The 16,007-nt window shown below is 40.6% G+C and overlaps 1 protein-coding gene and 2 long non-coding RNA genes across 3 annotated transcripts; all 3 read left to right on the top strand.

Annotated features, from left to right (window-relative positions):
* Positions 1-1,251: 1,251 nt before the first annotated feature.
* On the top strand, positions 1,252-3,377 carry LOC103443400 (pentatricopeptide repeat-containing protein At4g14050, mitochondrial). The gene has a single exon (XM_008382236.4). The coding sequence runs from the start codon at positions 1,333-1,335 to the stop codon at positions 3,163-3,165; it is 1,833 nt and encodes a 610-aa protein (XP_008380458.1). The 5' UTR covers positions 1,252-1,332; the 3' UTR covers positions 3,166-3,377.
* A 6,900-nt stretch (positions 3,378-10,277) lies between these two features.
* LOC139194887 (uncharacterized) lies at positions 10,278-10,778 on the top strand. The gene is made up of 3 exons (XR_011579634.1): positions 10,278-10,420; positions 10,528-10,601; positions 10,685-10,778. It is a non-coding gene; the product is annotated as an uncharacterized lncRNA (long non-coding RNA).
* A 4,670-nt stretch (positions 10,779-15,448) lies between these two features.
* LOC139194886 (uncharacterized) lies at positions 15,449-15,819 on the top strand. Its single transcript, XR_011579633.1, has 2 exons — positions 15,449-15,585; positions 15,705-15,819. It is a non-coding gene; the product is annotated as an uncharacterized lncRNA (long non-coding RNA).
* Positions 15,820-16,007: the final 188 nt, after the last annotated feature.

Raw genomic sequence — 16,007 nt, 5'->3', positions numbered from 1 at the left:
TTCTTTGCACATGTCCAAACCACCGTAACCAATTTTCTCTCACATTTCCTTCAATTTCGGCTACTCCTACTTTACTTCGGATATTCTCATTCCTAATCTTATCATTTCTCGTGTGCCCACACATCCAACGAAGCATCCTCATCTCCGCTACACCCATTTTATATATGTGTTGATGCTTCACAAGCTGTAAAATCACTAAAATTTTATTTTAAAAAACCAGACTATAAGTGATTCTATATATGATAGCAAAGTGAATGGCTCTCTTTAAATTGAGTCACTATTCATATGCTAAATGTTAAAAAATTAGTAAAACTCAATGATGGACCGATGACCAATAAGAAAAGAAAGCGAGAAGAGCAGACGGTTTTGAAAAATGGAGCTTTACCTATTAAGACAAAAACACAAAAGACATGTTATAGAAATTCACTATCTTTGAATCATTTCAAGAGAGACAAAACTCAAATCGCAACAAACCTAACTAAAAAACAAGCAAACCAAATTAATATCTGACCCCGTTTGTAAAAATTTCAAACTAATTTTGCATCCACAATAACTAATATCTACACTTTTGTAAGTTCACAATTCATGCACTTCGCAAGATCGAACTTTAAAATTTTATGCACTTCTGCAAGGTCAATTCACAATCTATGCACTTCTGCACGAACGGTTTCAAAATTTCAATATTTATACAAGATTAGTTTCAAATTTTTATACATTTCTGCAATATCAGTTTCACAATTCATGAACTTTTACAAGATCAGTTTCAAAATTCTGACACTTTTGTAAGAACAAGTTTAAAATCCTAGCATCTCTACAATATTATTTTTAGAATGCTAGGGAGGCCAAATTTCTAAACCAAATGATGTGTCTCCAATAGAAAATAAGAGGAAGAGATCCCGTCCAGATTTCTCCCACCAAAACCCACCAATCAATTAATCCGAACTCTTGAAATTTGATCAAACCGTTACAAATAGGGGGTCCATTTAAAAGTTATAATAATTTTAGCAGTTGGATCAAATTTCAAGGATCCGGATTAATTGATTGGTGGGCTTTGGTGGGAAAAATCCGGAAGGGATCTCTTCACGAAAATAAGTGTATTAATCAATACTTAAGTAACAATCTAATAATCACAAACTTACCACATCATTTGGTTTATTAAATTTAGTCTTAAAATTTGGTATTCCTAACATTACCCATTCACATTTTAGTTTGTTAAATATATAATTTATTGGAGATGAAAAGTTAAATAAGTAGTTAAAATAATTTTTTTACGCTGTTCGCTTTTTAGAACTCTAACGAACACGGTGGGGCTTGTATAGAACTAGGTGATGAATGCCAGCGTCTCACTTCCTACACCAACTGCAACTCTGCGCCCGACGCCGCGTGCCTTTTACCGCCAAAAACCTCCACGCCCAAATCATCAAAACAGGCCTCCATCTATGCGTGCCCTTACCCAACACCCTCTTGGATGCCTACGGGAAATGCGGTCTAGTCGAAGAAGCGCGCCGGGTGTTCGACGAAATGCCTCAACGAGACCTTGTCTCATGGGCTTCAATTTTTACCGCCCACAACCTAGCCAACGTCCCCCACCGAACCCTCGCCATGCTCCCTGCAATGTTCGAGTCTGATGGTTTGCAGCCGGACCATTTTGTGTTTGCTTGCATTGTCAAGGCCTGCTCTGGTTTGGAAGCTGTTAGACAAGGCAAGCAAGTGCATGGCCGATTTTTGGTGTCCCCGTTTCGCTATGATGATGTGGTTAAGTCGTCCCTGGTTGATATGTATGCGAAATGTGGATTGCCTGATAATGCTCGTGCGGTTTTTGATTCAATTGTGTCCAGAAGTCCGGTTTCTTGGACTGCTCTGATTTCGGGGTATGCCAGGAGTGGAAGGAAATCAGATGCTATCGAAATGTTTGAGAGGTTACCTCTTAAGAATTTGTTTTGTTGGACTGCTTTGATATCTGGGTTGGTACAGAGTGGACACGGCGTTGATGCATTTTATTTGTTTATTGAAATGAGGAGAGACGGGGTTGATATAGTGGACCCATTAGTTCTCTCCAGCATTGTTGGAGCTTCTGCTAATTTGGCAGTGTTGGAGCTTGGAAAGCAGGTTCATGGTCTAGTTATTGGTCTTGGCTATGAGTCTTGCTTGTTTATTAGTAATGCACTAGTTGATATGTATGCAAAATGTAGTGACATTTTAGCTGCTAAGGGTATTTTTGCTCGAATGCATCGAAGAGATGTAGTTTCTTGGACTTCTATAATTGTTGGGGCAGCTCAGCACGGGCGAGCTGAGGAAGCTTTGACTTTATATGATCAGATGATTGCAGCCGGAATAAGGCCAAATCAAGTTACCTTTGTTGGATTGATTTATGCGTGTAGCCATGTTGGTTTAGTTAGCAAAGGACGTGCTCTTTTCAGATCTATGATTGAGGATTACGGGATTAGCCCCTCCCTGCAGCACTATACATGCTTTTTGGATCTTCTTAGTCGCTCGGGGCACCTTGATGAAGCTTCGAATGTTATTGATTCAATGCCGTTTGAGCCGGATGAACCCACTTGGGCAGCTTTGTTAAGTGCTTGCAGACATCATGGAGAAACCCAAATGGGAATCAGGGTTGCCGATCATCTTTTAAGCTTAAAACCAGAAGACCCTTCAAGTTACATACTGTTGTCTAATGTCTATGCCGGTGCACGTATGTGGGAAAACGTAGCAGAAGTGAGAAAGTTGATGGTTGCTAGAGAAGTTAAGAAGAAGCCTGGTTATAGTTCCATTGGCATTGGAAAGGAAAGCCAAGTCTTTTACGCTGGAGAGACATCTCATCCTATGAAGGATGAGATTTTCGGTTTGCTCAAGGGGTTAGATGCAGAGATGAGGAGAAGAGGCTATGTGCCTGACAGTAGCTTTGTTTTACATGAAATGGAGGACCAAGAGAAGGAAAGGCAGCTCTTTTGGCACAGCGAGAGGTTGGCTGTGGCGTATGGGCTGCTTAAGGCTGTTCCGGGGACTGCTATTCGGATAGTAAAAAATCTTCGTGTCTGCGGAGATTGTCATACTGTATTGAATTTCATAAGCAGCATTGTGAAGAGGGACATCATTGTTCGAGATGCCAGCCGATACCATCATTTTACTGACGGGAAATGTTCGTGCAATGACTTCTGGTAACTCTATATATTTTTGGTTTCCCTTTCCTTTACAAAATTCTGCATTCTAATCAAAGAAGGTAGACCGAAGGTGTGGAGATTGAAGCTGCTTTCGCTTTTGCTTAAGTACTTAATTGAAAAGCCTTCGAGTTATAATTTAGAACATGTTCGGTGTTTGCTGTGGTTATCGTACCAGAAAAAAAAAACTTCAATACAAAACTTCGGTTTGTGTCTCGTTTTACACTTCTAAAGAAAAATTGACTTGCTAAGCGTCCCCTAAATCATGATTTTAAGGGACGATAATCACATACTTTTTTCCTCCTTCTATACTCGTGTTTAATTTTGACCGTTGTTTTGGTTTTATTTTTTTAATTCAATGAAAAAGAAGAGCGTTTATGAGGAAAAAATAGTTTGTCTTGTTATTGAGTATTGTTATTGGCACTCTGAAATAATTTTGTGCACTCTAATTTTTTTATATTTGGAAAGAAAAATACAGTGCACAATAAAATTTTTGAAGGATTAATAACATTACTCTTACTATTTATGTAATGAACCAATTAATAGATGGGTGCCTGGTGAATCCACACGATTCAACCTCAGAACCCTACGTGCCTAAAATTCAAGGGCTTCACTTTGCGAGTCGGGAATGACATCATTTATTAGTAAGTGCTAGCGTTATTTTATTGCAATGTAGGTCTTTCGTTGAATTTCATGTAAACTAGTATTATGAGTGAAATTTAGAATATTTAGGCAGAGTTAGATGGAAGACCTAATTGCAACAAATTATAATTTAGGGAACTTTGACGAAAAATTTTCGGTACGGTTCACTTTAACGAAAAATCACATTTTTACACTAAAAAATCAATCTTTGTACTATTTACTTTACCTTTATTTTATATTTATCGTTAAAACTCAAAGTTTTTAAGTTGTTTTCATTAGTTTTTCTTGTAATTTATGAATCATTTGCTTTTGCATCATTTTAATATTTTCGACATAGCGATCTTAATTTATGGAACATGGGCCTTAGCATCATCTTTTTCTTATTTTTTGGACAGTGTGATCTTCACAGCTAGGACTTTGAGATGTGTGGTTATCTGGTGCTTAATAAAATAAGAATAGTCGGAAGGCTTAACAAATTTTCTAATGCAATCCCAGTCCCACTTCGGTCCTATCTTCAGGATAAGGACGGATCCTCTTTGTGGTAATTGAAAATCAATCAATCGTGTCCGTTCATCGTATATCTTGCGGTTAATTTTCGTTAGATATTATTTATATTTAATTTAAAATTAAAATTTTAAAATAATTTATAACCACACAACATACGATAAACGGACACGATTAATTGATCATCCGGATCCCTACAAAGAGGATCCGAAGAGGATCATATTCCCTATCTTCATACACTCCACATCACCTTCGTGCAATTCGTTCAGATCTCTAGATCTGTTGACTTCGGATTTCGAGATTTGAATTTGCGATGTGTGGCTTATAAGAGTCTGTGTGATATTCAAATTAAATCTTTCTTTTTTTAACTCAAAATTAGTATTTGAGTCTCAAACCAAAAAATTTTGTTTGGTAGAATTATTTTGAAAAGCAATTTTTGAGTCTAAGCCTAAAATTTTTGTTTGGTAAGACTATTTTGAAAAACTAAATTTTTTTTAACAAATGATACGCTAAAAGGGAAGGAGGGGTACGCTAAGACTTAACCTCACAATAGGCTAATAATAATGTGATTCAAATTCTTTTTTGACGATAATCGAATCTAAAACATCTCCCTTACAAGCGAAGATGAATTTAAAACTAATTTGAAAATATAGCTTACTTCATGAAAACATAAAAAGTCTGTTTTTAAAATTTTTAAAACTAAAGGCCCCAGTCTTATCCTCTTTCTTTCTAGATCATTTTTTCTTCATCCTCTCTCCTGTGTCTCGTCTCTCTCTCTCCCTTTTCTCCCTCTCTTTCTTATGAAGAGATTCGGCAGCAAAGACCCCTGCGATATCTTCCAATCGCTTCTATCTCTCTCTCCCTTCTATCTTTCTCTCTTATCTCATCTCTTCAGGTCTCGATCTCCCTTCTCCGGATCCAATAAGGAGTTGCTGGGCAGAGAGCTATGTTTTTCTTTTGAAAAGAACTTGTGAACACTTCAAAACAATTTTGTGTTATACCAAACAAGTTTTTAAATTTTATGAAAAACTGTTCTTAAGAGAAAATTATTTTCGGTAGGGTACCAAACGGGCCATAAAATTCGTACTTAACTAATTTTACAATCCAATTCCGTTCTCACGTTGTTATCTTATCTTCATACCACCCATCCCCTCCACCAAGTTCGTCAAAATTCCCAATACCCTAACACAACACACTCGTTGACTCCTTGACATAACAACAAATCTCGTTGTAACCAAAGTCTGGCTTTTACTTTTCCAAGTACGCAATTTGGTCATGCACACGGCATGGGACAAGGATTGTCTGTCTTCTTGTTCGTATCCTCTCATGCTTTTGTATGGTCACGGTTAAGCCATGTCAACATTTTATATTACTATTTATTTTTGTCTTATTATCTCTATAAAAAATAATATAAAATGTTGACGTGGCTTAACCGTGACCACACAAAACAGGAAGGCACGGGAGAGCACGGGAACAAGGAGGGCAGACAATCTTTGTCCCACGACATGTACTCTTGTCACTAATTCATCTCATAATTATTTGGATAATTTTAAATACTCGTTTAAAAATATTTTTAAAATAATTAAAAATACTTTTAAAAGTTTTTACTAACGAGCCTTAAGGGTGCGTTTGGTACGCAGACGGAACGGAACGGGATCGGACGGGACGGGACGGAACGGGACGGGACGGGACGGAACGAAGGTGTAATTTTTGAAAAAGACATGGGGTATATTTGTCTTAAAATGGTAAAACATTGTGTTCCACAGACGTGGAACAAACCCGTTCCAAGGGGGAGGTGGGACGCAAAAACATCCAAAATCTGTCCCGTGAAACAGCCCGTTCCACCCATTTTTGGCGCACCAAACGCGGGACGGAACACCTCGTCCCGTTCCGTCCCGTCCCGTCCCACGTACCAAACGCACCCTAAGAGAATTGACAACAAAAGTGATTTACCTCTTGTATATGTAACAAATATTTATTTCAAATGTGACTATTATGGTAAACAATTTATTTGATATGAGTACAGAGCAAGGTATTAAATATCGGTAATGTTGATGCACAAAATCAGCGAAGACTTTGGTACAACAGAAAGTGTCAGATTTTATGACCTTCGCTTGGTTGCTTCGGTCACTAGTGAGGATAAGTACGTAAATGAATAGAGACAGAGAAGCAAACACAGGATGTACGTGGTTCACCCAGATTGGCTACGTCCACGGAGTAGAGGAGTTCTTATTAGTAGTGAAGGGCTTACACAAGTACAAAGGATCAAGCTCTCAATTTAGTGAGTTCTTGTGAATGATTTAACACAAATGGCATTAGGCAATATTGTGGGGGAATGACCCCTATTTATAGAAAAACTTGTAGCTTTGTCACATTGACATGTGTCATGTTATGATTGGTTCTTGATGTCGACACGTGCTGCGCTCTGATTGGCTTCTAATCTTGACACGTGTCGAGTAGTGATTGGCCTCCTAGTCGGAGGGGAACTCTTCTGGGTCCTTGACAGTATAGCGTTGGCCGGTGCTCGGTAGTTTCGGGATTGGTCAAGTATGGTACAAACAGTGCTCCCCTAAGTTCCCGAGTGAGGAAAACTCCTCGGTTGGGGACTTGCAAGATCCAATCCCTTGAGTAATCACGAAACTTCTAAGTACCGAAGTGTGGTCTGATCTTCATCTGCCCTTCTCTGGAAGTACCTTTCCTCCATCCGGGAATGGTGTATTTAGCTGATGTTGACGCACAAGGTAATGTATCAATTTCACTTGAAGCTTAGTTGTAGTTTCGGGCTTAGTCAAGTGTGATACAAACCCTATAGTAGAAGTCCCCCAAGTTGCCGAGCTAGGAGATCTGCCGAAAGAGGTGACAGACAAGGTAAGCAGTCAAACTTCCAAGTAAGCAACCCAGGATCAGAGGTTTGACTTCGGCTTCCGGTTGATTGTTCTCCTTCTCCTTGTCTCTCATTCAACTGCCAGGATAAGGAGAAGCAAATGGATAAGAGATGATATGAGATACTTTTGCTTTTGAAGAAGTAACTTTCCACAGGCTTATTCTTGAACTGTGCTGGAGGGTTTTCTGGTGCCCTTCAGAGTATAAGGCCGACTCAAAAATTTGAGGGTCAAAACAAGTCCATCAAATCTAGAGTACGTTCGACCTTGATGATATGGGATACTTTTGCTGTTGACGGAATAATGAATGTGGTATGGAAATGTGTCGTGCTGTAGTGATCTGTTTCAGCTCACCGTTGAACCTTCTGCTTCAATCTTTTGCATGGCAGAAGTGGTGTGCAACCTTTGCATTTAAATGGTCATTCAGAACATTCCTTCATAGTGACTCATCCACGCTTGGCAGCTTCAGTGTAAAGAGCCAATATCTGATCAACTGTCATGAGGTATTTGCCGGTGGAATTCGTGACCTTGACATCAGTTGAGGATGAGTACTCGAGAGCAATGCTAAGTAAGCAACCAGGCAGAGGCTCCAGGCAGTCAGTTCCAAATTGGAGGTTTGATTTCAGGTTCCGACTGACTGCTCTCTTTCTCCTTGTCCTGCAGGTGTGGACAAGGACAAAGACAAAGATAGGGAGAAAGCATGATATGGGATACTCTTGCTTTCGACCCTGATGATATGAGATACTCTTGTTCTTGGTGTGGCTTATTTGCTGAGGTATTATCGGGGGGAAATAAAGCTGAGTATTTCGAAAGGTTATGTTGAGGGTGCCTTTTCGAATGCGAGAAAGGGTTGAGCATTTTTGCAGGTTTGCCTGTCCGTTGAGGAGGGAGGTCAATGTATATAGGGATTTCCCAATAACAAGTAGTAATGCTATTCCTTTACCCTTCTTGGTCACAGCAATGTAGTGGGAGCTGCCAGCTTCACGTGTTTTAATTTTGTCAGAGCACTTTGAAAAAGTGGTATGTGGTATCTGGAAAGCTGATGTTACGTGTGAAGATTACAGACAAGCTTTATCTAAGGAAATCTGGCTCTCGAAGTTCTGAGAGTTGTGCCTCTTCGGTTTTCGAACAAGCAATCCCGTCGAGGATCTGACTCTCGAGATTCGGAAAGCGGTGCTACTCCGGTTTTTGAGAAAGTAATTATGTTGGGAGTCTTTTCTCGAATGTGAGTAAAGGTTGGACGTTCTTGCCAACCTGTCTTGCCGCAAAACACGGAGGTCGACACACATAGGGACTTTCCAGTTGTCAAGCAGTGGTGCTGTTCCTTTACCCTTATGGGTAATAGTAGGGTAGCTGGAACTTCGAAATTCTCGTGCCTAAACTTTGTCAGAGATCTTTGATAAAGTTATATGTGGTACCCGAGGAGTTGATGGTGCATATGGAGAGCGGTGATTGAACAGTAAGATTCACGTGCTTTCTACTTCACCAGAAATCTTCGACAGATTGCCCGTAATTTCCGCAAAGCTGAGTGTGCATGTGACAGGTGCTGACGAGGCTGAAAAAGCAGGTGCTTCTTCGATTTCTGAGATCGGCCCTCGTGGTCTCTGAGCAGCCCAGCTTTTGAGAAAGCAAACGCCTCTTCGATTTCTGAGATCGGCCCTCGTGGTCTCTGAGCAGCCCAGCTTTTGAGAAAGCAAACGCCTCTTCGATTTCTGAAGCTCCGTCGAGTGCAGATTTTTATAGAGGCTGGCATTAAGTTCCACAGCACACCTGAATCTCTACCAGTAGAAGCTCATTTCTTGCACTTCTAAGATCTTGATTTGTCTGACCTCTTCCTTCTTCAACACATTTGAAAATGTCTGGACCCTCCGACCGTCGTTTTGACCTGAACCTTGGAAAAGAGACAGCCACGCCTTCTCCAGACAACATATGGCGCCCATCCTTCATATCCCCTACTGGTCCTCTTACCGTTGGGGATTCTGTGATGAAGAATGATATGACCGCTGCAGTGGTGGCCAAGAACCTTCTCACTCCCAAAGATAACAGACTACTTTCCAAACGGTCTGATGAGTTGGCTGTTAAGGACTCTCTGGCTCTTAGTGTTCAGTGTGCAGGTTCTGTGTCTAATATGGCCCAACGCCTATTTGCTAGAACCCGCCAAGTTGAATCATTGGCTGCTGAAGTGATGAGTCTCAAACAGGAGATTAGAGGGCTCAAGCATGAGAATAAGCAGTTGCACCGGCTCGCCCATGACTATGCTACAAACATGAAGAGGAAGCTTGACCAGATGAAGGAATCTGATGGTAAGGTTTTACTTGATCATCAGCGGTTTGTGGGTTTGTTCCAAAGGCATTTATTGCATTCGTCCTCTGGGGCTGTACCTGGTAATGAAGCTTCAAATGATGAACCTCCAATGCCTCCTCCTTCTGGGGTTTTGTCAAGTACTGAGGCTCCGGATAACCACCCTCCGGTGCTTTCTCTTTCTGGGGCTCTACCGACTGCTGAGACTTCCCCTAAGCAACCTTTGTGAAGGCTCCCTTTTGTTTGTTTATTTTGACTCATGTATATGTACATATTTGTGGCTTATCGAAAATATTAATAAATAAGCTTTGCTTCATTTCAATATATTGTGTTAAATACACCAAAGCCTTCTTCATAAAGTTCTTTGAATTTTTGCTTTTGTTGAAACCTGTATTGTTGAAGCTTTGTGAGTGAAGCATGTAGTTTGAGGTAGTGTTCCCTTAATTTCCCGAGTGAGGAAAACTTCTCGGTTGGAGACTTGAAAAATCCAAGTCACTGAGTGGTTGTGAGACTGCCGAGTATTAAGGTGCAGTAGCATATGGTGGGAGTCCCCCAAGTCTTTAGGCGAAGAGAGTTGCCGAATGAGGTGTCTCGCTTGTTACTAATTTGTCAAAGTAACGAATCCTTGTTTCGATGTCACACATTCGCATATGCCTTGTCTAAAAATATTTCCAACTTTTGTGTGTTTGATGCTGCATGCTATTGACTAGACAAGATCAAGTGCAATTAGTAGCTTTTCTCTCTTTTTCATCTTTTTCTTTGGTGGAATTGCTTTTCGTTTCCACTAATCAGCCTGAGTGGATGCAAGATAACACCATTCTCTATAGCTCAGATCGCAAAGTCGTCTTCATGAAAGTTGTTCCTTATCTTGTGAACTACAACATCTCCAAATTTGAGATCCATCGGAGTAGTACAACTCCAGAAATTCAGGTATGATGAGTAACTGTTCATCAATTTTCTGTTAACCCGTCAGACTTGTTGTGAGCTTCTAAACTCCATTTTTTCTTGTTCATCTCAACATACTTTCTTCATCGAAGTTGTTCCTTAACTTGTGAACTACAACATATCCAAATTTGAGGTCCCTCGGAGCAGTATAACTCCAGAAATCCAGGTATGATGAGTGACTGTTTATCATTTATCTGTCAACCCGTCAGATTTGTTGTGAGCTTTGAAACTCTATTTTCTCTTGCTCAGATCAGCATGCTTTCTTCATTGAAGTTGTTCCTCAGCTTATGAACTACAACATATCCAAATTTGAGATCCCTCGGAGCTGTATAACTCAAGAAATTTAGGTATGATGAATGACTGGTTATTATTTTTCTGTCAACCCGTCAGATTTGTTGTGAGCTTCGAAACTCCATTTTCTATTGTTCAGATCAGCATGCTTTCTTCATTGAAGTTGTGCCTCATCGTCTCTTTCATAACATATCAAAAATTCAGAATGAACTAATGGTTAAATATTTCCAGATCTTCGAAACATCATAGCAGCTTCGAAATTTGCAAGAATCCGACTGTCATGTTTGGAGCTTCAACACTTTAATTTCCGTCGCTCAAACAGAAATGGTTCCTTCTTGAAAGTTGTTCATATGCTCAAAAACTATAGGGTGTTCAAAATTCAGCTCCATTGGAGAAGAGCAGAAGTTGCAGAAATTTGATAGATGAAAGGAGGCGAAAGAGGGAGAGAGAGAAAAAGTCTCTTTGGTTGGATTTCTATTTTGGGGCAGATTCCAAGTTTTGTAGCACCTTCATTATTGATGAATTGCTTGTACTTTTGTCCATTATGAAACTTGGGACTTTGGCTTGTTGTTGGATCTATTATAATATGTTTGGGAACATATATAAGTGAATAAATAAGAAGGAAAATTTTGGGCCCTTGTGGGTGTAAAACAAAAAATGTTTATGTTTACCCAAGTGTTTTTGTACAAGTTCAAGGGCATCTTGGGTTTTGTGAACAAAATTTGTTTATTTGGAGCAAGGTTTTGTGTTGAAGCTTTGTAGATGAAGCTTTCGAGGTGAAGCTTTGATGGTGAAGCTTTGTAGGTGAAAGTATGTAGAGGGAGCTTTCTAGGTGAAGCTTTTTTAGGTGAAGCTGTGTAGGTGAAGCTTTTTTAAGTGAAGCTTTTCGGGTGAAGTTTTTTGGGTGAAGCTTTGTGGGTGAAGCTTTTTAGGTGAAGCTTTGTGGGTGAAGCTTTTTTAGGTGAAGCTGTTTGGGTGAAGCTTTTTAGGTGAAGCTTTGTGGGTGAAGCTTTTTTAGGTGAAACTGTTTGGGTGAAGCTTTTTGGAGGTGAAGTTTTTTTTTTTTTTTTTTTTTTTTGGGTGAAGCTTTTTTAGGTGAAGCTTTTTGGGTGAAACTTTTTGGATGAAGCTTTTTGGGTGAAGTTTTGTGGGTGAAGCTTTTTGGGTGAAGCTTTGTGGGTAAAGCTGTTTAGGTGAAGCTTTGTGGGTGAAGCTTTTTTAGGTGAAGCTGTTTGGGTGAAGCTTTTTGGAGGTGAAGTTTTTTTTTTTTTTTTGGGTGAAGCTTTTTTAGGTGAAGCTTTTTGGGTGAAACTTTTTGGATGAAGCTTTTTGGGTGAAGTTTTGGAGGTGAAGCTTTTCGGGTGAAGCTGTTTTTTTTTTTTTTTTTTTTTTGGCGCTTGACACGGTTTTGATCATGCATGTAGTGATAGAATTTGTTTCTTCTTATTGTAGATGTCAGAGCCTGGAAGTTCTAGTGATGAGGGCTCTTCTAGCTTTAGCTCTAAGTCTGAGTCTGCAATGTCGGAGTCTTCGGGGTCTTTGTTAGAGTCCTGTACTAGAGAAACATTGGATGATCTTCCCAACCGTCAAACTTTAGCTATTGCTAGTTCTTCCTCCATGGCGTTGGGTGAGGGGGTTTCTCCTGATATGTCTTTGCCTCGGCGGAGGCATGGTTATAAGCCTGCGCCATCACCTCAGAGTAAGTCTTCCAAGTATTGGCATTGATCATGTATTTAAAGAAACAATCACGTAGGCCTGCCGTGAAGGCTTTGAGGGCAGTCTTGTCGTCTGCCTCGGCACACCGGGAGTATTCATGGCTGAAGCGGCCAGCATACATACGTAATGACTCGTCTGGCCTCTGGCGGATAGTGTACAGGTCATCTGCAGAGTGCAAGCGATCGGTTTGGAAAATGTGTTGGGAAACAAATAGTTTCCTCAATTCCTCAAATGAGTCTACCGTCTCAGGTGTAAGACGACAATACCAATTTAGAGCTCCGCCAGAGAGGGTGGAGGGGAAGAGAAGACATCGTTCTTCGTCGGTGTGCATCCGGTATGCCATGGTGGACTCAAAGAGGTTAAGGTGCTCAATCGGGTCCTCTTTTCCAGTATAAAGTTGCAAGCCAAGCTTCTGCTTTGTCTTTGCTTGAAGGGGGGTGTTGAGGATCCTCCTTGTAAGAGGGCCAGGCCTGGGTTGGTTCCAGTCAGGTATTTCAGCCTGACGTTCAGCCTTCAACTTGTTTACTTCCTCAAGAAGTTGTAGGACAAGAGGGTCCTGAACGGAGTTATGTGCCACTGGAGCTTTCTTTCGTAAATCTCCATCTCCTCTTGGAATTAGGAAGGTTTGATCAAGGGCATGTGATTTTTCCCTGGACTCGCTGTACTGGCTTCCAGGGTATGTCTGTCGGAACACCTCTGAGTCCCCTGTACCCTCATGTCTCTCTAGGACTTGTTGCACCTTCCCCAAGTTGGTGGCCGGCTCGGGCCGTGGCAGGGGACCGAGTCTCTCAGAAATCCTTGGGTCATTGATCTTTGAGCTTATATGGATGGAATTCTCTCGACGTTGCTTCAGGAAATCCCGACAATCGCGAAAGACGGCTTTCGATCCTTCTGCCCCTTCAGCAAAGAGGTGTCTCCCTCCGCTTCTCATGGTTCGGGTCGAAGCAACTGGGTTAAGAGAAGCCTCATGTTGATTATCAAATCGAGGGGTAATTTGTTCCCTATCAGGGATATCTATGTCGAATGCATGTGACCCTCCATGTTGGAGGGCACCCAGTTGATGGTTGACTTCCACGGGGGCAACAAGCTCGCGTGTCTGAGCTTGCCTAGCTTCGTGAAGTGTCTCGAAGAGCTTCTCATATTGCTCCTGGAGGACCTCATTCCTCATTGCTATCTTGTTGTTCTGAGCTTCCAACTCATTGACTTTAGCTTGAAGAAGAACTCGTTTTCCTTCCTTCTTTCGTTGTTTCGCACTATGTGCAAGGGGGGTGTCATTCTGTGTGCTGTGGCTTCCTTCGCTTCCCATGCTGGAGAGGGATGCCTGATCAAAAGAAAGTGTACGAATGATAGAAACCAGCTTGACACAGCTGAAGAGAGTAGGAATAAGTGTCGTTTCCCACAGACGGCGCCAAATGTTGATGCACAAAATCAGCGAAGACTTTGGTACAACAGAAAGTGTCAAGTTTTATGACCTTCGCTTGGTTGCTTCGGTCACTAGTGAGGATAAGTACGTAAATGAATAGAGACAGAGAAGCAAACACAGGATGTACGTGGTTCACCCAGATTGGCTACGTCCACGGAGTAGAGGAGTTCTTATTAGTAGTGAAGGGCTTACACAAGTACAAAGGATCAAGCTCTCAATTTAGTGAGTTCTTATGAATGATTTAACACAAATGGCATTAGGCAATATTGTGGGGGAATGACCCCTATTTATAGAAAAACTTGTAGCTTTGTCACATTGACATGTGTCATGTTATGATTGGTTCTTGATGTCGACACGTGCTGCGCTCTGATTGGCTTCTAATCTTGACACGTGTCGAGTAGTGATTGGCCTCCTGGTCGGAGGGGAACTCTTCTGGGTCCTTGACAGTATAGCGTTGGCCGGTGCTCGGTAGTTTCGGGATTGGTCAAGTATGGTACAAACAGGTAATATCGGAAATATCGGTAGTCCGAAAACACGGAAATATCGACGGAAATATCGATAAAATATCGATATCGATAAAAATTACATGGAAACCACGGAAATTGTAAGAAAAACTTGGAAATTTTTATTGAAACTTTGCAGGATGTTTATTTAGTCAATTATCTATTAGTTTATCACAAAAAATTGGAAGGAAATGCATTGCATGATGGATTTAACATTATCAAGTTGATTATATAGCGAGCTGACAAACATTGTGAGTGTAGAAAATATGTAGTAATTAATCATTTATATATGTAGTAATTAATGAAAGAAGTTTAAACACACCATAATCATTTATATATAATGAATTAGTACAATATTTTACACTTTATATATTGCATGGTAAGATACATGAGTGACTTATTCTTATAACGGGTACATATCAATTTTTTTTTATAAAAATTAATGGGTACAAACTTATTCTTATTCTTATTTTTTATATATTTGAAATGTTTGAATTGAAAATTAATTAGGAGTTTAATAAGGATGTGAGTATTAAAACTCTAAATAAATTACTAATTATTGTTCATATGTGCTAGTTTGGTTTCCCTCGTTAGCCCACAAATAAATCGAATGATAAAATGTAAAAAGAATATCCAACAAATCTATAATTTAAAAATACATTAAGTCATATAACTTAAGATATTTTGAATGGTTATATTTAACTTTTTAAAATTAAAAGTAAAAATCATGGTTGGGTGGGTGGTTGAAATTGAAACTTTGAAAAGGTGCAGCATGCTTCCCCATTTCAGCACCACGTGTGTGGTGTGACCTCCCCTCCATCCCGATTCCCCATCCTTCACATCTATCTTCTCTCTCAGTCCTCTCTTTCTCTCCACTTTCCCAGGCTCTCCCTTTCTCTGCTTCTCTCCCTCAGTCTCTTATTCTCTGCAAAACACGCACAGACCACACACGCACACACCACACACGCAGTCTCTCCTTCTCTCCCTCAGTCTCTCCGTCGTCCGTCCATCCTTCTCCCTCAGCCTCGATCTCGATCCTTCTCTCCCTCAGTCTCTCCGTCCGTCTATCCTTCTCCTTCAGCCTCGATCTCGATCCTTCTCCCTCAGTCTCTCCGTCCATCCTTCTCCCTCAGTCTCTCCATCCTTCTTCTTCTCCCTCAGTCGTCTCTGGTGGTGCGCCGCTGAGCAAGGAGTTGGCCCAGTCATCGATATTTCAGGTGAGATTCCATTGAAACCCTAAGCCCTAAACCGATATCACATATGTTGAATCGTTGATGCATGCGTGAAATTTGGAGTATATATGTGAAATTTAAGTTAAAATTCGTGTTTTTGCAAGGTTTTTGGGACGAAATGGGCTCGGGAACAGGCACACCATCTCCGGCGTTCTTCTCCGGCGTCCGATATCGGAATCCGATTGCACCATTCAACGAAATTTCTCGATATTTCCAAAATATCGCGATATTATCGATAATATCGATAATATCACGATATTTGGACGAAAACTACACGGAAACCAGTTTAAATATCCATTACCCGAAAAATCGATATTATCGGCGATATTTCGCCGATAATATCGATATTTAAATCCATGGTACAGAGTAGTAGAATACTCATGTGGTTATTATTCTCTATCCAATTC

Source organism: Malus domestica, chromosome 04 (assembly GCF_042453785.1).
Source record: "Malus domestica chromosome 04, GDT2T_hap1".
Lineage (NCBI taxonomy): Eukaryota > Viridiplantae > Streptophyta > Magnoliopsida > Rosales > Rosaceae > Malus > Malus domestica.
The sequence above is the reverse complement of the archived record's forward strand: the minus strand, read 5'-3'. Positions and strand labels throughout refer to the sequence as shown.